Here is a 23,294-nt window from a genome sequence, read left to right as displayed (position 1 = left end):
CTGAGGGGGACAGGGGAAGAGAAGAGGAAAGCAAGTCTTCAGCATGTCTATGTCTCATCCAGAAAGTATAGCCAGAAACATTTTGGCAAATTTAGAAAAGCCGCCCAGACAGAAATTTTACGTGTTCTGGAAAGAGGACACATGGCAACCCTAATTTTCAGGTTATTTATCTCAAGATTCCTTACTGTACATGAGACGTTGCCCCTTTAAGAGGAGTCCCGCCCCTTGAGCTTCACGTCAATCAGCCGTGAAGCGCACGCCCCCTTTCCCACGGGGCGGGGGCAGGGGAGGAAGAGGGAAACTCCATTGCCGCTCAACCGCTCTCGATTTTGCTGCGGTGAGTTAAACCGGCGACGCGGTGGAGGGGCGAAGAGCGCCCATTGGCTCTCTCACGGGGTTAAGGGGGCCGCTTTCATTGGCCGAGGAGGCTGCCAATTGGAGGTCTCCCCACGGCGCCCTGCCCCTTGCTGACAACAGGCGCGTTAGGCTGTGAAGCTGAGTCGTAGCCGGGAAGGAGACGCTGCCCTTTTGAAGCCATGGAACGCCGATGCACGGTGAGGGCTTCTCAATCCCCCCATCAGGAAGGTGGTATTGTCCGACCCGCTTAGGGCAGGTGCACGGTGGTGTGTTCCATTATGCGGAAAGGGGTGAGGGGGAGTGAGGGAAATCTGTTATTACCTTTCATTCCAAAGAGCCCTGCGCGAGCGAAAGGAGCTCTTAGGCAAGTACTTTGCTGGAAAATGATAACGTCTCAGTTTACGTTGCTGCTGCCGTTTCCCCCATTTGCCATCACTCCATTTGTCGTAGGGTCCTCAGCCCATTTGTGGCTTGGCATCCTTTGGCCAAGCCTTTTCCTACCTTCCTAGTTTCCGTTTGTGCTTCCAACTTCGTAAAATTTGGCAACCGTTACTTAGGCTTGCTGCCTTAATGGGTCTCCCTGGTTCAGGTGCAGTTTACCTTAACAAAATAAAACGCTAGTTCGTTGCTGGGGGTGGTGGAACTTGAGACATTGCTTAGGGTTGGACTCGTCTGTGACTTAGGATGGCTTTAAAACAGGGTCGGGAATTGATGGAGGACTGAGCTGCTGGTAAGCTAAGGACAACCTCCATGGCCCGGGGCAGCCTGCCTCCAAAATGCCAGCCCCAGAGAGTAGCATACAGGAGTACAGTACTGTAGTCTCTTTCTTTGCATGCTGTTGCTTTGGGGTTTCCCGGCATTTACACTTGGTGAAATGGGACTCTTGGCTTTTGTTCTGATTGAGAAAGTCTTTTAAAAGTAAAAGTAAACTGAACGTAGTATGTCACTTTGCTAGTGGTGTTTATGAAATAAGAACTTAGTGTCCAGGGGCTCTAATCATGTGGTGGGGGGTGAGGATGGGATGGCTGTTGCCTTCAAGAGGGCTTTTCAGATGCCTTATTCTGGCCGCAGGCTGCTGAAAGATGCTTTGCATGAAGAGGGTCCCAGGTTCAATCCCCAATGGCACCTCCAGGTAGGGATGGGAATGTCCCTTCCTGAAACCCTGGAGAGCCATTGCTGCCAGTCAGTGTAGACAATATTGAGCTAAATGGACCAGTCGTCTGACTTAACATAAGGCAGCTTCCAATGTTCCTATACAATACAGCCCACTTACATCAGGACTGGAATATTACTCTGTGTTTCAGGGAAGGTCCATAGCTCCATGACAGAGAATCTGTTTTATGTGCAGAAGGTCCCAGGTCCTATCACCAACATTTCCAGGTAGGCCCTAGAAGAGACACCCCCCTGCTTGAAACTCTGCAATGACATTGCCTGTCTGTGTAGATTATACTGAGCTGGATGAACCAATGGTCTGACTTTAGACTATTCCATTTTAATTTAGCCATTTCTTCACAACTCTGAGGCTTGGTAAAAAGGTAAAGGGACCCCTGACCATTAGGTCCAGTCGCGGATGACTCCGGGGTTACGGCGCTCATCTTGCTTTACTGGCCGAGGGAGCTGGCATACAGTTTCTGGGTCATGTGGCCAGCATGATGACTAAGCCGCTTCTGGCAAACCAGAGCAGCACACGGAAACGCATTTTACCTTCCCACCGGAGCAGTACCTATTTATCTATTTGCACTTTGACATGCTAGGATGGCAGGAGCAGAGACCAAACAATGGGATCTCACCCTGTTGTGGGGATTCGAACCGCCAACCTTTCTGATCGGCAAGCCCTAGGCCAGGCATCCCCAAACTTCTGCCCTCCAGATGTTTTGGACTACAATTCCCATCTTCCCCAACCACTGGTCCTGTTAGCTAGGGATCATGGGAGTTGTAGGCCAAAACATCTGGAGGGCCGCAGTTTGGGGTACCTGCCCTAGGCTTTGTGGTTTAGACCACAGTGCCACCCGCGTCCCGTGTGAAGCCTGGTATCTTACTTTATTTTTAGAGGAAGGCCCATAGTTCAGTGGCAGGGCACATGCCTTAGACAATGAAGGCCCAGATTCAATCCCTGGCATCTCTAGGTCTGCCTCGGTATGTCCTGTTGCTGAAATCCTGGAGAGCCATTGCTGGCAGTCAGTGCAGGCAATACTAAGCTAGATGGCCCAATAGTTTGACTCGATATAAGGCAGCTTCCTATGACGGCAATGATAGAGTCACTTAAAAGTTCTATGCCAAGGATTACAACAGAGACGTGATTGAAAATGAAGGAGGGATGAATGCCAGGGAGGAGTAGGTGTCCATCAAATTGTAACAAATGTAGCTGGTGTTCTGCCCTCCTGCAAACAAGAGAGTGATGAGTTGGGTTGGGACAACTGATAACCTGGGTGCCTGGTGGTAAGTAATTTGTGTTTATGCCTGCTCCATTGAGCAAAGGTTGCTGTAAGGTGGAGTTTTTTTGTCTGCACAGCAATTTGGAAAAGGCGCTACGGATTCAGGTTTATACCTGAGCATTTTGTGAAGGAAAAGAGGCAGTGGGAAAGAGGGGGTGGGGGACTTCACAAAAAGCCATAAGTAATTCCAAAAGCAATTTGGCCTGAGACAGGAGTTCCCATGCATTTTTATTTTCCCCATGGACTGCTTCAAAATCGCTGAGGGTCTTCCTAACACTCTGATGACCCAAGAGCAGATTTTCAGATCTGCATACATTTAAAGTTTTCCACCCTCTTGTTGTAGTTGTCCAGTTGGCATCACTGTTCATAAGCACTGCTTGAGAAAACCCCCATTGCTTTGCAAATACTCTGACGATTACCGTATTTTTCCGGCTGAAAGAGGCCCCCTATTTTTGGGGACTCAGATTTAAGAAAATGGAGAGAGATGTATCAGTGTATAAGACGCCACCTAATTTTTTGACATTATTTTTTAGGGGGGGGAAACCTAGTCTTATACAGTACACGGAAAAATACGGTACATAGAGCAACTTCTATTCATTTATTTTGAATTAATTGCATGTAGAAGAGTAGCATGTGAAAGAGAAAACCAGATTAGAGTCCTTCCCCTTACAAGCTCCTTTTCTATGTGCGGGGACTTCTTTAAACAAACAAAAAACCATGGAGGAACTAATCAGTCACGTGAACAGCTTAGTGTGCTACAGCCCAGAGACATGCAGCTGAGAAGCGACCCTGGCGTGTTTCTCTTTGTATCTCTTGGTGTTCTGATTGTCCTTGATTATCCTCTCCTACAATTTTCAGGTCAAGCCACAAAAAGTCCAGCTGTATCGCCTTAAGGGAAAAAAAAAGTCAGCATAACAAGCTATCCTTCAACTCCCACTCTTTCTCAGTGGTTCCCAGAGTGAGCGGATTACCAGGTTTGGGGGGCGGGGAAGAACAACCAAGAGGTATGGGAGGGGCTCTAGAGGTTTAAATTACCACCAGACTTTGAAAAGCTGGCATCACTGTATCAAGTTCCTTAATTTCATTGAATGATTTAAACTAAATAGCGTTAGAGTTGAATTATGAATAAAGGTACATTTAATTTTTAGTGTTTTGAATTTCATTGTGTTGTTATCTTCCTTAGTGGGTCACGCAAACTGCTATTCTGAATCATGCTCTTTATTGGGTACGGTACGGTATGGGGCACTGGGATGAGTTGATGGAAGCAAGGGGCAGTGGCCCCCAAAAGTTTGGGAACAGGAACAGGCTGTCCTGTGTTGCAATTATTATAGCACAGATGTATTCTAGGAAGATGGCAGCTGTTGATGATCTGGCTACAGCAAAACAATTTTGTTTGAAAAGATGTCCCATAAACTGAAAGTATCTAAAGGGTAGAAATCGAGTGACCCTTTTTTTTAAAAAAAAAATACAAATCGTGATATTCAGGCACATGGTCACTCGGTGCTACCAGGATATGCAAATGTCTGGCTCATTCAAGACTATATATAACCTTTATCCTAAATAACGATGGAACTCACAAGTGGATAATGTTTTTATTTTTATAAATAGTTATTATTTGTGAAGGGAACCTTTGTATGAGTCAATACTTGATTTTCGTTTTGGAACTGCATGGTGCCCTTGTGCTTTGCTTTTCCTGGCTGTGACGCTGTAGGATTTGGTTTTTTTTAAATTCTTTTCTTTCTTTTTGTTATGTTTGTGCATTTATTTTTGTTAACAAAGTTTTTTTTAAAAAAAATCCTCATGTTTGCTTTCTTTCATTTTTCTTTCCCTTGACTTCAGTCACATTGCATACAGTAGTTTAGTATGGTCTGATATTCCTCGTAGAGGAAGCCCTTAGTGGAACTTCATGTTCAGGTGCAGTCTACCTGTGTATATTGTTTGTTTGCTGCTTTTTTTATCCATGGAGCACAAGGTGGCTTAAGTGGTTCTTTCCCCTCCTAGTGTAATCCCCAGAACAGCCCTGCAAGGGTAGATTAGGCTGAGAGGCTGTAACTGGCCCAGTGACTGTTTATTACCCCATGATTGTGCCTTTCTGTGTGTGCTCTGTGAAAGGGCCCCTCCGTTAGTTGTGTCTGACTGCCTTCCATTTATTTTTAATTATTTAATTATTGTTTCGTATCTCTGCAACAGGGAGCCAATCTTCCCGATAAGACTGACTGTAGGAGACTGCCAAAGGACAGCTGGGTCTCTTGGTGAACTTCTTGGCCGAGGTTGTTCCTCACAGCAACTTCCAGCACATGTCTAGAACCTCCGTCAAAAATGGCATTTCAGAGAACTGAGGGGATGTCTATTATTCAGGCTCTGGCGATGACTGTCGCAGAGATACCGGTATTCCTTTACACAACGTTTGGTCAGGTGAATATGCACATTTAATTCATCCCTATGTTTAGAACTTTGAAGACTGAAATCTTAATTGTGTTTTTTTTTTGGAGAAGGCCCTAGCTCAGTGTTTAGAGCACCAGCTCTGCATGCAGAAGGGCCCAGGATCAGCCCTCAGCAGCATCTCCAGGCAGGGCTGCAGAATGCCCCCTGCCAACCCATGGATGATGGAACAAGCTTGTTTTCTGCTGCTCCAGAGGGCAGGACTTGAACTAATGGATTCAAATGACAAGAAAGGAGATTCCAACTAAACCGTAGAAGGTGGTGTACTCTCCTTCATTGTAGATTCCTAAACAGAGGTTGGATGGCCATCTGTCAGGGATCCTTTAGGTGCGATTCCTGCACTGCAGGGGATTGAACTAGATGAGCCTCGGGGTCCCTTACCACTTTTTAATTTTGTGAAGCCCTGGGGGACCAGCTGCCAGGCAGTGTGGGCAGTATTTAGCTAGGTGGTCTGAAATTGCAGAGAGCAACTGCCAGACAGTGCAGGCAACACTGGGCTAGATAGATCAATGGTCTGGTTTAGAACTACACAGCTTCTTATATGAGAAAGATTTAACTGTGCTGGATAAAAGTGCCTCTGCAAAAGAATTTTTTAAATGAAGATAGTGCCTGTGGGATAGCTCAGTCAGTAGAGCATGAGACTCTCAATCCCAGGGTTGTGGATTCGAGCCACATGTTAGGTAAAAAGATTCTGGCATTGCTGGGGATTGGACTAGATGACCCTCTTGGTCCCTTCCAACTGACCCATTTTATGATTCTATGATCACCCGCCATGTCACCCTGTGAAGCACCCACCCTGTGGAACCCCCTCTCATCAGATGTCAAACAGACAAACAGATACATGACTTTAAGAAGACATCTGAAGGCACTCCTGTATAGGGAAGTTTTTAATGTTTGATGTTTTGTTGTGTTTTTATATTTTGCTGTTTTACTGTGTTGAATGTTTTAATTTGTTGGAAGCAACCCAGAGTCAGATGGGCAGCATATAAAGAACAAAATTATTGCTATTGCTATTACTACTACTACTACAGTACTACTACTATTATTATTATTATTTCCCCTCCCCTTTTAAAGTCTGCCTTTTCTCAGCTGAGGCTCACTCCAGGCCTGCGTAAGGTACTGTTCGCCACAGCACTTGGGACTGTTGCCTTGGCTCTTGCAGCACACCAGCTGAAGCGCCGTCGTCGTCGTAAGAAGCAGATTGCCCCAGAGAAGGCGGGGGTGAAGTCCACAGGTGTCCCCGTTCCCATCTTGCCAACGAGGCGGGTCCCCTCCGTCAAGAAAGGTGGCTATGATGTCAGAGGGAAGCCAACAGAGAAGCCGGCTACCTGATATTTAGCGAGGGTGGGGGTTGGAGAGGGAGTACCAAGGGGTACAAGGTGCCACCACACTTAATCCCAACATTGTGCAGAACGGACCTCTTGGTGGGATGGTGTCACATCCTGCAGGACACAGTGATAGGTTGAGGGTTTAAAGGACAAGCCAGCCTGGTCCCAAGCTGCTTTAGGTGGCGAGGCGGAGATTGCAGGGCACCTGCAGGCCCCGAGTTATGTTAACATTACTGCTTGCTTATATATCGCCTTTCAGCCAAAAAGGCAGCTCCCATGAATAATCATAAAAATACAATAATGCAAATCCAAACAGTATGGATACTTAGTCAAAACATTTCAACAGGACTAAATGCCAAACACATCCTCATTTCTGCCCCAAAGGCAAATAATGTCTCCTGCAAAAATATTAAGGGTGCTTAAGCAGCACCTTCGCTTTTAAGGGTCAAGGCAGGGCTGGAACTGGGGCAAGGCAGGGGGGAAAGTTGGTGTCCTTTGATGGTTCCAGCAGACTCCCCCTGTAACAATGCCTAGCAGGCAGCTGGTCCTTCTTATAAGGGTCCCAAACAAACCCACAGCAATCGGCTAGTCAGAGATTTCTGATGGCTGCCTTTGAAAACAGATGTACTGCAGCTGGCGTTGTCCTCATTTCGTCGTAGCAATTAAGACTCCTTATCACGAAGCCCCCTTTTTTATTATTTTTTGCTTGAACCGCATGTGGTGTTTTGCAGGTTACTCCAATAAGCGAGTGCAGAGCCCAAGCAGCAAAAGCAACGACACGCTCAGTGGGATCTCCTCCATCGAGCCCAGCAAGCACTCCAGCTCTTCCCACAGCCTCGCTTCAGTATGAGTTTCTCTTTGCCTTTTGTCTTCTATCCATGGCTACTAGCCACGGTGCTGGGCACAGCCTCGTGGCCCTCTCTGTCTCGCCCTCAGGACTCTCTCCCAGGTCATACTCCCCCTCCAGCCCTGCCCTGTACTCTCCCTGCAGTGCCTCTGTGTTGCTGAAAGGTGTTCTTGAACCAGGAGCTTGCCTGTTGTTTGTCTAGAAGGAGATAGAGGGGTGCAGGTGGCAGGGTGTAGAAACCACTGGTTTCACAGGGCCAGAACGTAGCAAATGTCACAGTTGCAGTGTTTGGGATTTTTTGAGATAACATGAGTAAGAGGTTACATAAAAGAAGTTTTAAAAGTGTATGCACCTTTTTTTTAAAAAAAAAAGTTAGCACGCTTAATGGGGTGGGAACACTTGAGGCTGCTAACGGTTCTTTTTCTTCCTTCTCTTCTCACATGGTAGATAGTGGTGGCCAACTCTTCCAGCCCGACTCCAGCGTCAGCAGGACCCTGGGAAACACAACCCATAGAAGATCCTGGAGCTGCAGGAGACTGTAGTGCAGAAAACCTCTACTTCCAAGGTCAGGACCTGGCTATTTGCTGCTGTGTGCTGCATGAAATGAAATGGTTATCCCAGGGAAGCTGGAGCAATCTTGTTTTCTGTTGCTCCTATGGATTCAAATTGCAAGGAAGGAGATTCCAAGTAATTACAGAAAGTAGGACTAGACAACCCTTGGGGGTCTCTTCCAACTCTACAATTTTATGATTCTGTGAAAGCAATTGCTAAGTTAAAAAAAATGTGGCAGGGGGTGGTTTGTGTTGCCAATGGAGAGTTTTCCAATGCTGGCCAGAAAAGAGGGAGAAAAAAGATGAACCTTTTTGACTGCTATACTTTCCCTATCTACTGTAAGAAAACCAGCTGATATATATATATATATAATGTGTGATTCTTTGGCTTCTTTTCTGCCTACCTTGCCTTGACAGGGGTGGAGCTGTTTGAAGAGGCCCTGCAGAAGTGGGAACAGGCTCTGACTGCCAGGCAGAGGGACCACACCAGCCCCTCCATCACCTGGGACAGCCGTAAAGAGCAGGAGCTACCGCCAGAGGATCTCCTGGAGGTATGGACCCGTTAGCTCAGGTGTGGGGAAACCTTTGAGCCTCCAGTTGATGCTGAACTACAGCTCCTGGGGCCATTGACCATGCTTCCTGGGGCTGATGGGAGTTGCAGTTCAGCAGCATCCAACCAGGAAGGGGGGGGGTCCCATACCTGAGCTCAGTGACAGGTGTGGGGAATCTTTGGCCAGAGCACAGAGTTCTAAAGATGCAGGAGCACCGGCTGCACCCTCTGTTTTACACACACACACACACACCCTGCTACACCTCTCCACAGAGTTCATTTATTGGTTGCATCCATATCCCACCTTTTTCTCTAAGGTGTTCAATGTGGCATACATGGTTCTCCTCCTCATTTAATCCCCACAACTCTGTAAGGTACGTTATAGGCTGAGAGTAAGTGAGTGGCCCCAAAGTCACCCATAAAGCTTCATGGTCAGATGGTGATTTGAACCCTGGTCTCCTAGGTCCTAGTCCAACGCTAAACACTATACTGCACTGGCAGTCATGGTGGTTGCCATGGCTAGGCTGCCTGAATGTAGCTCATGGATCACTGATGGTCTGCAGACCTCACTTTTGGGTACCTCTGGCCTATCTTGCTGCCTGTTGGGGATTTCATTGCATGTTACAGCATGCTTGCTGTAAATCATGCCTTCTAGCTTCAGGGGCTAGATGGGTGTGAGCCCTGCAAGGTTTAATAAATGCTATATATATATATATATATATATATATATATATATATATATATATTTCTATTAAGCAGGAATCCCAGAAAATAGAGTTTGCAGAGAAGCTGGAATCCCTCTTGCACCGGGCGTATAACCTCCAGGAAGAATTTGGTTCCACCCTCCCTGCTGACAGCATGCTGCTAGACCTGGGTGAGTGGGGCTAGGATCCAGCTGTGGGCCAAGTTCTGGGTATTACTATTAGTATATATAGCCCTTAACAAACTTGGGACCAGTTTACCTATCAGATTCCCAACTCCACTTGTGCCTACTTGACCGCTTTGATAGGCAAAACTGGCACTGCTACAGGTCCCGCATAATGCCCGTTTCACACTTGTTAGACCTCAATTTTTTTAGTGTGGCAGCACCTACACTTGGGAACCCTCTTCCTTTTGATACCAAGCAGCCATAGAATCATAGACCTTGGTGCGGTCTGACCAAGGCCGAATAGCGTGGGACTATTACTTTTCTTAATCTGGACACAATACTTCTGCTGATGCAGTCCAGAATAGCATTAGCTTTTTTTGCTGCTGCATCACCCTGTTGACTCATGTTAAACTTTTGGTATACTTAGACCCTTAAATTCTTTTTACATGTACTACTGGCAAGCCAGGTGTCCCCCATCTTATGCAAATGGGATGAGCATCCCCTCAGTTCCTTTATCCAAGTTGTTAATTAAGATGTTGAACGACAACAGGCCCAGGCCAGGACAGAACCCTGTGGCATCCCACTTGTTACTTTTCTCCAGGATGATGAAGAACCATAAGTGAGCACTCTTTGGGTTCAATTAGTCAACTAGCTACAAATCCACCTAGCAGTAACCTCCTCCAGTCACCTTCAATGTACTCTTTTTGGAATGTACTAAAAACCTTTTTGTTTAGACAAACCTACTGAGATGTTTAGAAAGTTGATGCATTATTAATCTGTTTTTAGGCTTTGGTTATTTAAACTTTTTTGAAAGTCTTCAATCATGGTTATTTATTTTTCTTAGTGATCATTCTATTGTTGCTTTTTTTGTAACCTTCTTTGAGTTCTTGGGGATTTTCTATGAAAAATCAGGCAGTGCATAAATTGAATGAAATAGGTAAACAAACAAACAAACAGAGGCAGGACAGACTTCCCCTTGACTTAGCAGGAATGTTCTTTGATATTATACAGGTAAAATTGGGGATGAGGGTGGTGACCTCAGAAATGTGCTTTTTTCTCTGGCCCTCCAGGATGCTGTGTTGAGCATCATCCTAGCATGCTTATTATTTTGATGTCTGAGTCTTCCCACTCCCCATCTTCCCCAGAGAGAACACTCATGTTCCCGTTGACAGAGGAGTCTCTAAGACTCCGGGCTGACGACGATGAAGAAAACAGCTTGACCTCTGAGGATTCCTTCTTCTCTGCTGCTGAGGTAATTTGTACTGTGTGCTGTGGTTTTCCAAACTTGCTGCCTTTGTGGTGGTGGGGAATCCCTTCCATGTTTGCTTGTCCATTGTAGTAAATTTGCTTTGAGCATGTTGCAGAGGATTGAGCTGTCTTCAAGGCAGTATTGCACACAAACCATTCCTATTTTGGTGGAAAGACCTATAAATAACTAACCAGATTACAAAGCAAACTATTCCTATGGACCCAGAGGTGATACAGTCATACCTTGGTTGCCGAATGCCTTAGAACTTGTATGCTTTGGCTCCTGAATGATCGAAAACCGGAGGTGAGTGTTGTGGTTTTTGAACAATTTTCGGAATCCAAATGTCCGGCGTGGCTTCCGCGGCTTCCGATTGGCTGCATTCTGTTCGAGAACCAAGGTATGACTGTACTATCAGTTTCCAGAATTTCGTAGCTTAATGAGTAAAGATTTTCTCATGCATCTGTTAACAGCTGTAATCACTCTACACTGGAGATCTCTCAGATCTTTTTGGAGCTTGGATCTCACAGGTCTGGGGCTTGACGGTTATAGACAAATTAACTGCTTTAAAGCTTGACCATTGTACAGGAAAGAGGAGTATTACCTTCTATGCAACATGGTTTGGTTTTATTCAGCATGCACAATCTTTTGCCCACGAAGAAGAACACATGAAATGCTCTGGAATGACACTTGTACAGTAATTAATTATATTACTGATGCTGTGAAAACAGAAGCTGTGTCCTACTTAGAGACAAATCTGCACTCTGGGAGGGAGTTTTGTTTGTTGATGTTATTATGTAATTCTGTTTAAGTTTGTAATCAATAAAATATGTTTTTTAAAAAACAGAAAAAGAAGGGCGGTCCTGGGTACAGTGTCATTGCAGTAGTCAAGTCTGGAACTCAGAGAAGCATGGATCAGCTTGGCACAATCCAACCCAACATTGCCTTAGGGCAGCTTGGTATTTAGGAATCCGTAGCCTTCGGGTGACATCAGTTTTATTCTGTTATATTTTTGCAGCTCTTTGACTCTTTTCAAATCGGGGAGGCTCCCTTCCAGCTCTCCAAGCCAGTCGCTGCTTATGAAGATGCTTTGCAGTTGGTGAAGGATGGACAGGTGTCATGCAGGACTTTCCGGTGAGCTAGCGAGCTGATCCGTACCAGAAAGCTCCGTATAGTCTGTGTATTGTGTGCTACTACCCCTGGGAGGTGGTGGGATGACCTAGAGCAGGGGTTGGCAACGTGTGGCCCATGGGCTGGATGTGGCCCATGAAGACCGTTTTACCGGCCCCTGAACCGAGCCACCTGCTTGGCGAGTCCCCTGTGTGCTGCGCTAAACCGGCACAGTGCAGTGCAGGGACTCATCGAGCGGCGACAAAAATCTCGTGAAATTGCGTCTGCGCATGTCCAGGCGACGAAAATTGCTTCTGCGCAAGTGCGGTTTTTGGCATCTGGGCATGCACAGAAGTGATTGCCGGCACCACGGACATGCGCAGATGCGATTTCTGGCATTGCGCTGCGCCAGTCCGGCCTACGGACAATCTCCATGGGAGTGATCCAGCCCATGGCCAGTAAACCTTGCTGACCCCTGACCTAGAGGGATGCTAGGAGGCAAGGTGGCGGTGGCACTGGAGGAGTTAACAAGTGTAAAACATTCCTGTTTGGAGAAGCCTACCCAGATGCTTAGAAATTTGAAGTAATTTTAATCTGTTTTAGTATTTTTTAATCTGTTTTAGTATTTTAATCTGTTTTAGTATTTACTATGGTGTGATTGTGGCCAGCAATACATTGTCCTGTCTCTCTTTTGGAGATGCCAGTTAGTATGTGCCCTGCCTTGCCCCTTGTAGCAGCCATTTTGTCACTGGAACCCATAGGCACTCTCTCACTGACCCTTTCCTCAAGGGATATGTGCCTAAGGAGTGTCCTGAATGTTTACAGGTACCTCCATTTTCACCCCTCTCTTCTCTTCTAGGACAGAGCTTTTGGGCTGCTATAATAACCATGACTTCCTGGCAAAGCTCCACTGTGTCAGACAAGCCTTTCAGGTAGGGGAATGCCAAGTCTCCTCCAGACCCCTATTCCACCTGTGTGCGAAGGTGGGAATGTGGTTCTGTTTTGAGAGGTCAGTGGCTGGCTGGGCCCATGATTGGCATGCAAGACGTCCCATGTTCAACTTCTGGTCTTCTCCAGTTATACAAATAAGTTGCCAGATAAGAGGAACAGAAGAAGTTGCTTTATATTACCGGGTATGGGTGAGGCCATTGGTCCATCTAGTTCAGTATTGTCTAAATTGACTGGCAGAGGCTCTCCAGGGTTTCAGACAGGGTTTCTTCTCCAGCTCTACATGGAGACGCAATTGGGGATTGAACCTGGGACCTTCTGCATGCAAAGTAGATGCTCTACCGCTGAGCATTTTACCTAAAAAAAGTAAGGTTCTAGTCTCATGGTTCTAAATAATGAGCTAATTTAAATAGGAAGCTGCCTTCTACTGAATCAGGCCCATTGGTTTATCTAGCCCACTACTGCCCACACTGACAGGCAGCAGCTCTCCAGAGTTTCAAGAGGGAGACATTCCCAGCCGTACTTGGAGATGCCACTAAGAGGGTTGAACCTGGGACCTTCTCTATGCACAACAGATGTTCTAACCAGTGAGCTACAGCCTCTTCTTTTCCTGAGAGCTGCTCCCAACCACAGAGAAAATAACAGACAAACAATCATTGTCTCCTGACCAAGGGCTACTTAGAATCCTTTACGTCAATTACACTGCTGTTTTCCTCCCTCTTTCCATGGAAAGGATTGTCATCTCTGAACAGGACTCTCTTTTGCAGGAACTTCTTCGGGATGACAGAAACCAGTCCTTTTTTGGGGAGGTGGGGAAGCGGATGGTGATGGGGTTGATGGTCAAGGCTGAAAAGGTAAGGGGGCCAGTTGAGGGAGAGAGATGGCTTCAGCCCTCACCTTGGTTGCAGGGCAGTTTTTACTCCTCGTCTATTCCAGTGTTTCCCAAAGTGGGTGGTGGCGCCCTCTGGAGGGGGATTCCCCAGGAGTCTCTAAGAAGCAAGGGACCGGCAGGAATGCCAGAGGTGTAAAGGACTATCACATTTTTAAATGCTGGGATCACTGGGTCAAGTTCTTCAGTTTGTTGAATTAAATAAGTTTAAAAGTTTTAATGGGGTTGTGGACAACTTAATTAATTAAGTGAAATTAATTGCTACTGTTTTGAAATTGATAGTTATATATTATCTTCTTTAGCGGGTCATGCAAACCGCCATTCTGAATAATGCTTTCTGTAGAGTAGCACCATGAGTCTATGGAACCCCAAGGGGTCAGTGGCCCAGAAAAGTTTGGGAACCACTGATCTATTCTCTCTATAGCAAAGTCATGGGCAACTCGTGGGAACCAGAATTGGTATGGAAAGATGAGGAAGGAAGACTTGTAATAGTAAAAACAATAGTAGAAGGAGAACAATGAATCTGGGCTGGAGTATACGTGCCAAATGGGAGTAAGGTAGAATTTTTTAGAAGGCTGGAAAGCCAATTAATGGAGTTTTTGGATGCAAAGATAATTGTTATGGGTGATTTGAATGGAGTAATAGACCCAGAATTGGATAAAACAAAAGGTAATAAAAAGAAAAAGGAGAATAAATTGCCAAAAATATTTCTAGAAATGATGGAAAATTTTGAATTGATAGATTCTTGGAGATTCAAACACCCCATACACAAAGAATATACATATTTCTCATCTATACATCAATCGGCAAGTAGAATAGATAGCATATGGATCCCCAAAGAAATGGGTAGTCTCAGCTCCACCAACTGGAGGCTGATTAGAGCTATGAGCCCAGCCATGTCTACCCACCCAGTTCTCCCACCCCACCTTTAGCAGGGTGACCCAATTTGAACAAGACTGACCTGAAACCACAACCACTTCACTCCACTTTTTCTTTATTTCTTTATGTGTATATCCCACAGCTACAATTTCTAGAGTTCCCTGTGAAGAGGGATTGATTATTAAGCCACCCTGGGAAGGGTAGCTCTGGGAGAGCAGTGGGAGCGGTTTCCAACTCTCAGCAACCTGAACAAATGGCAGCTCCCAGAATTCTTTGTGGGGGGAGAAGCCATGACTGTTTAACGTGGCAATATATTGCTTTCAATGTGTCGTGAAGGTGGGGCTTACTTTCTGCTTAGAGTGGACCTGATGAAATGAACACACATAAGTTTAATCATGCCCATTTTCAGTGGGTCTGCTCTTAGTTAGACTAATGTGATTCAGTCTGCTGTGGTGCTGAGTTGTGGCATAGATTTAGCAACTGAGCTGTCTCTCTGTTCCTCCCAACATCCCAGAACACCAAGGGCTTCCTAGAAAGCTATGACGAGATGCTTCAATATACGCTGAAGCAGGAGACCTGGCCCACAACTCAGAAGGAGTTGGAAGGACGAGGGGTTTGTGTCGTTTTCTCCTTTTTGAAATAAAATAAAATAAAAAGTAGTCAGTGAAAGCTGTTGTTATTATTGATTCATACAATTTATATGCCACTTGATTGTAAAAAGAACAAACTCTAACAACCCTCAAAGCAGTTTACAAAGAATAAAACAATGGAATTATCAGCAAAAAGTTTTTTTAAAGATTCAAGCATTAATTAAAATAATTAAATGGTACTAAATTGTTTTTAACGGTGTGTTTTAATGCTGTAACCCATGCTGGGACGTTATGGTGAAGTGCAGGCAATAAATAAATAAACTATTATTGTTGTTGTTATTGTTATATTCAGGTCTGTCAATTTACCTGTATTTCTTCTTCCCAGGTGGTCTGCATGAGCTTCTTCGATATTGTGTTGGATTTCATCCTTATGGATGCCTTTGAGGACCTGGAGAACCCCCCTTCCTCGGTGCTGGCTGTCCTGCGGAACCGCTGGCTCTCAGACAGCTTCAAGGAGACGGTGCGTCAGCTGGACATACCCCTCACTGGGAAGGAGAAATATTTGTTTTTATTTATTTGCACTTACACCTCATATTCTTCTCTAAGGAGCTCAAGATGGCGTACATGGTTCTCCTGCTTCTCAGGAGGTAGCCTAGGCTGAGAGAGGCAGTGACTGGCCCAAGGTCACACCCTGTGGGCTTCATGGCCAAGGGGGGATTTGAACCCACCTTGGTATCCCATGTCCTAGTCCAGCCACTCACTACACCACCTCATGATTGTTTTGAAATTTGATACAGTGGTGCCTCGACTTACGAATTTAATCCGTTCCGAAGGCACCTTCGTAGGTTGAAAAATTCGTAAGTCGAAAAGCGCCATTGGAAACGCGATTCCCCATAGGAATGCATTGGAAACGAAAAAATTTGAAAGTCGAAGCAACCCTATCTAATAATTTGTAAGTCGAAAAATCCCTATCTAAAATTGCCGTGGTTTCCTTTCGGATGTCGAGACATTCGTAAGCGTGCGGCCATTTGCCCCATTCGTAAGTCGAAAAATTCAGTTGTCGAGTCGTTCGTAAGTTGAGGTACCACTGCATTTCAAATTTGATACGTCAAATTATTTAGAAATAAATACATTCTGTTTTCTTTTGCTTTGCTATTGCCCAAAGCACATTTGGATTGTCCAGCAGTTCCCAATCCACACACAAAAATGGGAGGACCTGCTTGACAGGTTTAGGGTAGAGGTGGGTTCTTAGTCTGAGAAGATGGAAGGCTGTGAATTTTAAGGGCTGTTGTTCCAGGAGGTGTCTGGATGATGGTTGAGTCAGGCGGAGAGGAGACTAGCCTTGGCACTCACTGAAGAACAGTTTTCTCCTTTCTCTTGCAACACTAGAATTCATGAACATCCATTGAAACTGAATGTTGGAAGACTCAGGACAGATAAAATAAGGTCCATGTTCATGGAGAGCGTAGTTAAACTGTGGAATTCGCTCTCACTGGAGGCAGTGATGGCCACCAACCCTAATGGCTTTTTTAAAGGATAGGACAAATTCATGGAAGCTGGCTATGCATTGCCTCCATAGTTTGAGGCGGCAATGCTTCTGAATACCAGTTGCTAGAAACCACAAGAGGAGAGAATACTCTTGTGTTCAAATCCTGCTTGTGGGTTTCCCATTACTAGAAGCTGGTTGGCCACTGTAAGAAGAGATTGGACTAAATAGGGCAATGGCCTGATCCAACAAGACTCTTTTGATGTTCTCAGGATTTTTACTTTTTTTACTGGTTTTGTTCTGAGTTTTTTGGAGTGCAACCCCCCCCCCCCGGCAAAGTGCTCATATATTTCTTAGATGCCAAAGCACCCTGTTCTTTTCAACCTGAACTTAGAAATCAGCTTTAGACAAACTGAAATAGCAACAGATTCCTTGCAGAAATAAAAGTTGGCAGCACGATGACAGTCTTGCTTTTTCCTATATGTATTTAATTTCAGGCTCTTGCCACTGCCTGCTGGTCGGTTCTGAAAGCTAAGAGGCGGCTTCTGTTGGTAAGTTTAATGGTATAGTTGACTTACATACAGTGGTTGGTTAGCAAGTTGATTTTTGGGGGGAGGAGGCTAATGGTCTAATTGATTCTCATTTGTAAAATTTTGCTTCCTGATCTCTAGAGGATATTTTGTTTAGTTGTTTACTATGTTCATTATGAATTTTCCTGGTTTTCTTTGTAGCTGATATTTTATGTGTGATGTTTATCTTGATACTAAAGAGGATGCTTTTAAGTCACAATGTGGCTGTATCAGTTTGTTTTGCAGTCCTTGTGGGTGGTGTAGTCACATTGCAATGTACAAAGAGTTGCTATCACATCATCATTTTTATTTGTTAAATTTATATACCATCCTTCATCACAGGGCAGTTCACAGTATAAAAACATAAAATACACAATGCTAGTCCTACTAGAAGTGGACCCAATAACATTTTTTGTTTTATTATTTATTTATTTATTGCCAGCCCCCTTACACCTTAAGGTACCAGGGCAGATTACAACATTAAAACATGGTATTAAAAACAGTTTAAAACAACTTGCAGTCATGAAAATAAGGTTTAATGGCCATGACCAAGTTAGACCCATCCATTACAGTTGGTCTACTCTCAGTATTCCTTAGTTGGCTACAACATCCCAAAGTATTTTAATAAATACTTGGGTTGTATCCAATGTCATTCCTGTTCAGAATGGACCTGTTGAAACAGATGGACAAACTCGGGTACATTTATTCCAATGGGTCTGCTCTGAGTAAAAGTTAAAAATATATCCCATTACAGTGTGTGTGTGTGTGTGTGTGTGTGTGTGTGTGTGTGTGTGTGTGTGAACCCCTGTTCAGTTTGTTTTTCTTTCTCCCACATCAGGTCCCAGACGGCTTCATATCCCATTTCTACTCCGTATCGGAGCATGTCAGCCCTGTTCTTGCCTTTGGTTTCTTGGGGCCAAAGGAGCAGCTCTCTGAGGTTTGCTGCTTCTTCAAGGTAAATAAAGTTAAAAATCATAGAATTGGAGAGTTGGAAGCCTCCCAAAGTCCAACCTCCTACAATGCAGGAAATACAGCTAATTTTAATTAATTTTTGTTAAATCTTGGATACTGCTTTACCTAAACTTTTCAATTCTAAAGATAAAGAAATAATACCAGTTGCACGGTAACTTTTTTTTTTAAAAAAAATGAAAATCCACTTTTGGTCATACGTTATTTATTTACAGTATTTCATAAAATTTATATACTGCTTGACTGTAGAAAAAACTTCAAAGTGGTTAATACTTGCTGATTGTTTCTTGCAACACTGCACCCCCCCCCAAAAAAATAGTGTTATGTATTTTGTCTTTAATATCTTTGGCGCCCTTTGTTATCTGAACATTGAAAAGGAGTCTGAGGACTGCATGAAGTTTTGAGTTCACAAGTTTCCCACCCGCAGCCTAAGACAATGTTCAGTTTTTATTACAAGCTAACTATCCTGGGGGTCACAAAGAGTCGGACACGACTAAACGACTAAACAACAACAACAAACTATCGTGCTGGTTCTTTCTCATCCCTTTCCCGAGCACCAGGGGGTGTTGGGGGCCACATGAAATGAGGCCAAGGACCACATGTGTTTCGCAAGCCACAAATTGCCCAGTCTTTCATTTTTTATTGCTAACTATGCTGCTGATTATCTTTCTCCCACTCTCTCCTCCCCAGCACCAGATCCTGCAATATTTGAAAGACATGTTTGACCTAGACATTGTGAGATACTCCACAGTCCCGTTGCTAGCAGAAGACATCCTCCAACTCTCTCGGCGCCGCAGCGAGATCCTGCTGGGTTACTTGGGGGTTGAGACCGTCCCGGAGGTGAACGGGACTCTGCCCAGTGACATTGTACCCTTTGAGGAATTCAACTGAAGCTCGTCCAAGCAACAAGCACCTTCTCTTCTAAGAGATTCTCCTACCCCCACACCCAGCTGTCCATCCCAACCAAGTGGCTTAATCATTGGCAGCAAAGACACTACTCCGTCCCAACAATGAGTCAGGGTATTAGCCACTGCCCCAGATGTTTCTTCTGGATCCAGAGGTTTGGCAAGGGGCATTCAAGGGCACTCAGTGAACCTGTTTCTGGTTCATCTGTTGGTCCTGTTTCTTGAAAATATTTTTTTTAGCTCTAGCATAAAATGTGAAACACATACCAGGGCCTGAGCCACCCCCCTCCAACCCCCCCTCCCAAGCCTGCAAGGTGTGTTGGGGGTGTGTGTAGTGCACAAGAACACTTTTCCTTCCTTTTAAAATGTGTGAATGGATTCCTAATGAAATTGGGGAAGAGAAAATAATTGATTTGTTTTGCTGTGTTTATATGTTTGTTAAGGCTTCTGACTTTGTAAAAACCTTAACAGTTCTGGTGTGAATTATGAGGATAGCAGATTGCTCTCTCTCTGTGCTGTGCTGTGCTGTCTTTGAAGCTGCATTTCACTACATCATGAATTTTAAAATGCCATCGTAGTATTTCCTGTGACAGTGTGCCCCATTCCATTTCCTCTTTCTCTCTGAGTGGGCAGTATCCTCTTGTTTATTTTTTACTGAGCACAATGGCAATGTAGGGGCGGAGGGAGTTATGTGTTGTAGCTGTGGGGAGCAAATAGCCTTGGGCATTTTAAACTGTGGGGAGGTGGTGTATCGATTTTGTTTGTTACCATGTTTGTTACCCATGATCCTCTGATGAAGGGTGTTAAAGAAATTGGATAATTAATAATGATACAGGAAGCTATTTGGAGCCATAAGTTGTATAAAAGAAGATTCAGTTCAGTTCAGAGAGCTTGGGTGCCTGGAAGGGAGAGGCTGATGGCAAATACTTTAATCCAGTCCCACCACGAGTCCACGTGTGGAAACCACCACATTTGCTCCGAGGGATTATCCTTTGACTAAGGTTATGGGACAGACTACATACAATGTATTGAAAAATCAGATTTGGGGTTTTTGGCGAAGAGATGGCTTCCCACTAGTGAAGGTTGGCAGTATTCTTTATGGAAGAATTAGAGATCAAGGGCCAATTCATTCTGTTATTTAAAACTGAGAATTTGTCTCCTCTTCTCCACCTCCTCCCCTGAGCACACAAGGAGCACTTTAACGTCAGGAGAAACCAAAGCTGTGTGTTACTTATGGACCCAAGGAACTATGATTTGTTCCACCCAAAAAGTTGGTTTAAAGAATTGAAGTGTGCTCTGTTATCTTGGTTTGTTAAGTATTGTGCCACATTCATACTGTACAAGTAAAGTACTATGATGCCACCCTTCAATTCTACAATCCTATTCTATGTCCGACCCCTTGCAATACAGGAATATGCAGCTATCATAGTGATTTAAATGTGCTGTGAATGAAGCATGCAGATGCCTTCCAGCTGTTCCTGAACATGGTGTCCTCAGACATAATCTCTGGCCCTTGATCATGTTAGCTGTGCCTGATGGGAGTCCTGCCAAGTCGGAATTGCATCCTGTTGGCTAAACCCCTAATTTGAGAATTTAGAATACTAGAAGGCTTGCAGATGCCTGGAAGGCAATAATGGTGCTTGAATGCCTGAAAATGATGGCTAAGAGGATGAGGGATATTGTAAGAGCTGGTTAAGATATTTCTCTTGTATATTTTCACGGTTTTGTCGTCTTGTGTAGCTAACCCATCTTGCAGCCACATTCTCTAGCAGTGATGGAGAGACTGAGGCACCATCCAGAAGTTGTTGGACTCTAATTCCCTTTAGCCAGCATGGCCACAGGTGATGGATGGTGGGAGTTGTAGTCCAGTATCAACTGGAGGGGGGCGCAGGTCCCACACCCCTGCAGTGTAGGAGTTTCTTTGTGGGAAATGGAAGGGGGAAACACCTACAGTGCACCTGGCACTGCATTGTGTTGCTAAACTTCAACTCCCACTATCCCTGGCTATTGGCCGTGCATGCTGATACTAATGGGAGTAGTAGTTCAGCAAATATCAGGGTGGGGGCAAGGGTTCCCCACACTTGTAATCAATGCTGGTGGCAAGTGCATGCAGGAGGATGTATTGCTAGTTGTCAAGGACCAAGGGCCCGATTCACCAGAGATGCTGTCATGCTTAGTCCCCATTGGTAAACAAACACTTGTGTTCATATTCACAGATAGTGTCAATAACCAGCAGTACTGTTGGAGTGCTTTTCACTGAGGCCTCTTAAGATGCTAAAACGTGTCCACAAAAAAATGGGTTTTGGTTCTCAGTCCAGTCCTAGGAGAAAATGAATGTGACTTGGAGTATTTTTTGGAGATTTCAGAGGTCTTTTTTTGCAACCTGTTCCATTAGGTTAAAATATGTGGGTTGTTTTTAAAGAAAGGAGATGCACACAGAGCATTTTCTATTTGCACGTTAGAATTACTTGCATAGGTATCTGATTTCTTTGCTAGAACTTGACTAGAGTTGCCAACTGACCAGAGAAGGAACCTTGCCAAGACTGTTCCTGCGCCTTTTTAACAGATGCTTGTGCAGAAATCAGCAGATACAAAGCTTACACATGATCATTTCCTTATGGCAGAACTCATGCATCATGGCAAACCGCAGTTTGCCATCATAACCTGATTGAGCCTGCTTCACTCCTCCCCACTAACGGGCAGAGCAGACCAGTCATGACCAGCAGCTTAGTGTTATGATCGAACCATGGATTGTAGCCAAGATTCGTTATTGGCTACAGGCTACTTCAGATGTACTTCAGATGTACTTCAGATGTAACACTAAGTGAGTGATTGTGGTTTGTTACTCTTAAGCATGAGAGTGGAGGGGCACAGCAGCCACTATCAGCTCATGAATTGTTTCGTTAACCATTGTTTTATAGCATATGGCATGTGTGCGAATACAAGCGGTGAGTCTCAGATCAAGAACGGTTTCCTTTATTTCTTTTTAAAGGACATTCCTGTGAAACCTGAAGCTAATGAATGTAACATTTGTGCCTAATCTGTTTCTTTTTTTAAAAAAAAATTCATTTTCCTTAATTGTAAAATATTTGTTGGGAGTTTCTTTGTTTTGTTGTGCTGCATATCTCACATCTTTTGCAATTTAAATTAAATCTTTTTTCCGTATCCCATTAAGGTTTTGGCATTCAAAGTCAAATAAATCTTTCCTTCACTATCAAACTCTTCACTGAGTCTTCTTTTGCTCATACACAAGTAGAACCTGTTCTTCAGATCATGGGTTGCAGAGGTGGGCAGACTCAGGCCTTGTGGGCCTAATGTGGCTTGCTAGACCTCTAAATCTGCCCCACAACATCATTATTCCTGAGAGCCTTCCCTTTAGAAGATGAGGTGGCAGAGGGTTTTCTCTGAGTGTGTGCGTTAAACATCAAAACATTTGCTGCTACTGCAATGTTATTATTTTATCCCCAAACAGCCCAATGGGTGTGATGATACTGCATCATTTGGGGTGGGGTGGGGTGTGGGGTGGGGAGATGGCTTCCTTGTTGGCTAACCTGTTGCTAGAAATGCCTCCGTGCTTTTCTTGTGGGAAGATAAATGGACCCCTCAAAAGGAAGACACAGGACTATTCAGTACTAGACTAATTCACAACTGGGTGAATGTGATTTAACTTATAATAGTTTGGGACATTCAAAGCATGTTGAACACACATGACCCCCCCCCAACCTAAAGTGTTGTGGGAAGTCTAGTCTGTTAAGAGTGCTGAGAAATGTTAACTCTGTGAACAGCAGTGTCCAATTGCCCTGGAAATGTTGGGGTTGTCATGAAAACCCTTAAGCCATCATGAATTCTTACTTTGTCATGCAGAGTCCCAAATTCCTAATGCAGCCCCCTTTTCCCCAAAGGGTCAATGGGAAACAGTGGCAGGTTGGGTTCCTGGGGCTCTCGCCCAGCTAGGAAGAAGAGGGAGCAGGGGGGTGCAGACAACAGCTGGATGAATCAGCTGTCCCAAGAGAATTCTGCTTGCTGATTGCTTACAGCAAAACAAGGACAACAAAACCAAGAGAGTTAAAAACCGAACAAACCAACCAAGAGAGTGTTGTGGCTCCTCACATGATCACACATTTGTTATTTTAGCCCAAGGTGTGCTGATGTAGAGTCTTACTTTGCCATATACATGGTGTGAGTGAGAGTGTGTATACACATGCCTGGCAATGGAAGGGGAGTTGTGTGCAGTAGGGTCAGAGGGAAGTGAAATGCCAGAAATGCAGATGGGGACCATTCAAATTAGAGCTATAATGTAGGCAGAATAAGCACAGGGACCCTCT

General features: G+C 44.6%; 1 protein-coding gene across 3 annotated transcripts; it reads left to right on the top strand.

The window, feature by feature from the left end:
- Positions 1-418: 418 nt before the first annotated feature.
- MIGA2 (mitoguardin 2) lies at positions 419-22,188 on the top strand. 3 transcript variants are annotated; one of them, XM_088665252.1, is made up of 17 exons: positions 485-554; positions 1,662-1,737; positions 4,983-5,207; positions 6,309-6,519; positions 7,294-7,406; positions 7,857-7,974; positions 8,378-8,511; positions 9,270-9,384; positions 10,524-10,630; positions 11,643-11,758; positions 12,594-12,666; positions 13,450-13,536; positions 14,965-15,063; positions 15,426-15,560; positions 17,024-17,077; positions 17,934-18,050; positions 18,755-22,188. In XM_088665252.1, exons 3-17 carry the CDS (start codon positions 5,112-5,114, stop codon positions 18,953-18,955), a joined length of 1,776 nt encoding a protein of 591 aa, XP_088521378.1. In that variant the 5' UTR covers positions 485-554; positions 1,662-1,737; positions 4,983-5,111; the 3' UTR covers positions 18,956-22,188. The 3 variants fall into 3 exon arrangements, with proteins under 3 accessions (XP_034968932.1, XP_034968930.1, XP_088521378.1); XM_035113041.3 differs by lacking the exon at positions 1,662-1,737 and having other exon boundaries at positions 419-554; XM_035113039.3 differs by lacking the exon at positions 1,662-1,737 and having other exon boundaries at positions 419-554; positions 9,267-9,384.
- Positions 22,189-23,294: the final 1,106 nt, after the last annotated feature.

This window comes from Zootoca vivipara, chromosome Z2, assembly GCF_965207765.1.
Source record: "Zootoca vivipara chromosome Z2, rZooViv2.hap1.1, whole genome shotgun sequence".
Taxonomy (NCBI): Eukaryota; Metazoa; Chordata; class Lepidosauria; order Squamata; family Lacertidae; genus Zootoca; species Zootoca vivipara.
This window is presented reverse-complemented; position numbering and strand designations above follow the sequence as displayed.

Excerpts from the sequence above, each read along its gene's own strand:
- MIGA2 (XM_035113039.3), top strand. The coding sequence starts at position 5,112 with ATGGCATTTCAGAGAACTGAGGGGATGTCTATTATTCAGGCTCTGGCG. Across the intron at positions 9,385-10,523 it reads CAGCATGCTGCTAGACCTGG|AGAGAACACTCATGTTCCCG; the intron begins GTGAGTGGGGCT and ends CATCTTCCCCAG. Across the intron at positions 13,537-14,964 it reads TGATGGTCAAGGCTGAAAAG|AACACCAAGGGCTTCCTAGA; the intron begins GTAAGGGGGCCA and ends CCAACATCCCAG.